At 51.6% G+C, this 374-nt stretch overlaps 1 protein-coding gene across 1 annotated transcript in view; it reads left to right on the top strand.

The window, feature by feature from the left end:
* Positions 1-125: 125 nt before the first annotated feature.
* Positions 126-374, top strand: part of EMH_0071420 (uncharacterized protein) — a gene marked incomplete at both ends in the record, with an annotated part of 3,902 nt that continues 3,653 nt past the window's right edge. Inside the window, one exon of the mRNA XM_013499094.1 lies at positions 126-240. Coding sequence (XP_013354548.1) covers positions 126-240 — 115 coding nt within the window. The remainder of the gene's footprint in view (positions 241-374) is intronic.

Below are 374 nucleotides of genomic sequence, written 5' to 3'. Positions count from 1 at the left end.
ACAGAAAAGAATAAGTTGATCGTTTGTTCTCTGCTGCTGCACACTCAGCAGCAGCGGCAGCAGCAGCAGCAGCGCGGCTGTATCGTCTGTATCTTTTTGTTTTGTTTGTTCTTTAATATATTTTTATGATTAATTTACACCGACATTTGCTGCTGTCTATCAGACAGCTGCAGCAGGGCGCAGCAGCAGCAGCAGAAGGCGGCAGCGGCCCCGTGGTTCCTTTGGTTGTCCTTTCTTCTGGTATTTGTTTGATTTGTAGTGAAAATACTCTAGCAGCAAGCGCGCCAGGTCCAGCAGCAGCAGCAGCAGCAGCAGCAGCAGCAGCAGACGCAGCAGCAGCAGCAAGACAGAGGCAGATCGTCGCAGCCCCGGAC

Source organism: Eimeria mitis, genomic scaffold (assembly GCF_000499745.2).
Source record: "Eimeria mitis Houghton genomic scaffold, Emh_scaff3988, whole genome shotgun sequence".
NCBI classification, from domain to species: Eukaryota; Apicomplexa; class Conoidasida; order Eucoccidiorida; family Eimeriidae; genus Eimeria; species Eimeria mitis.
The sequence above is the reverse complement of the archived record's forward strand: the minus strand, read 5'-3'. Positions and strand labels throughout refer to the sequence as shown.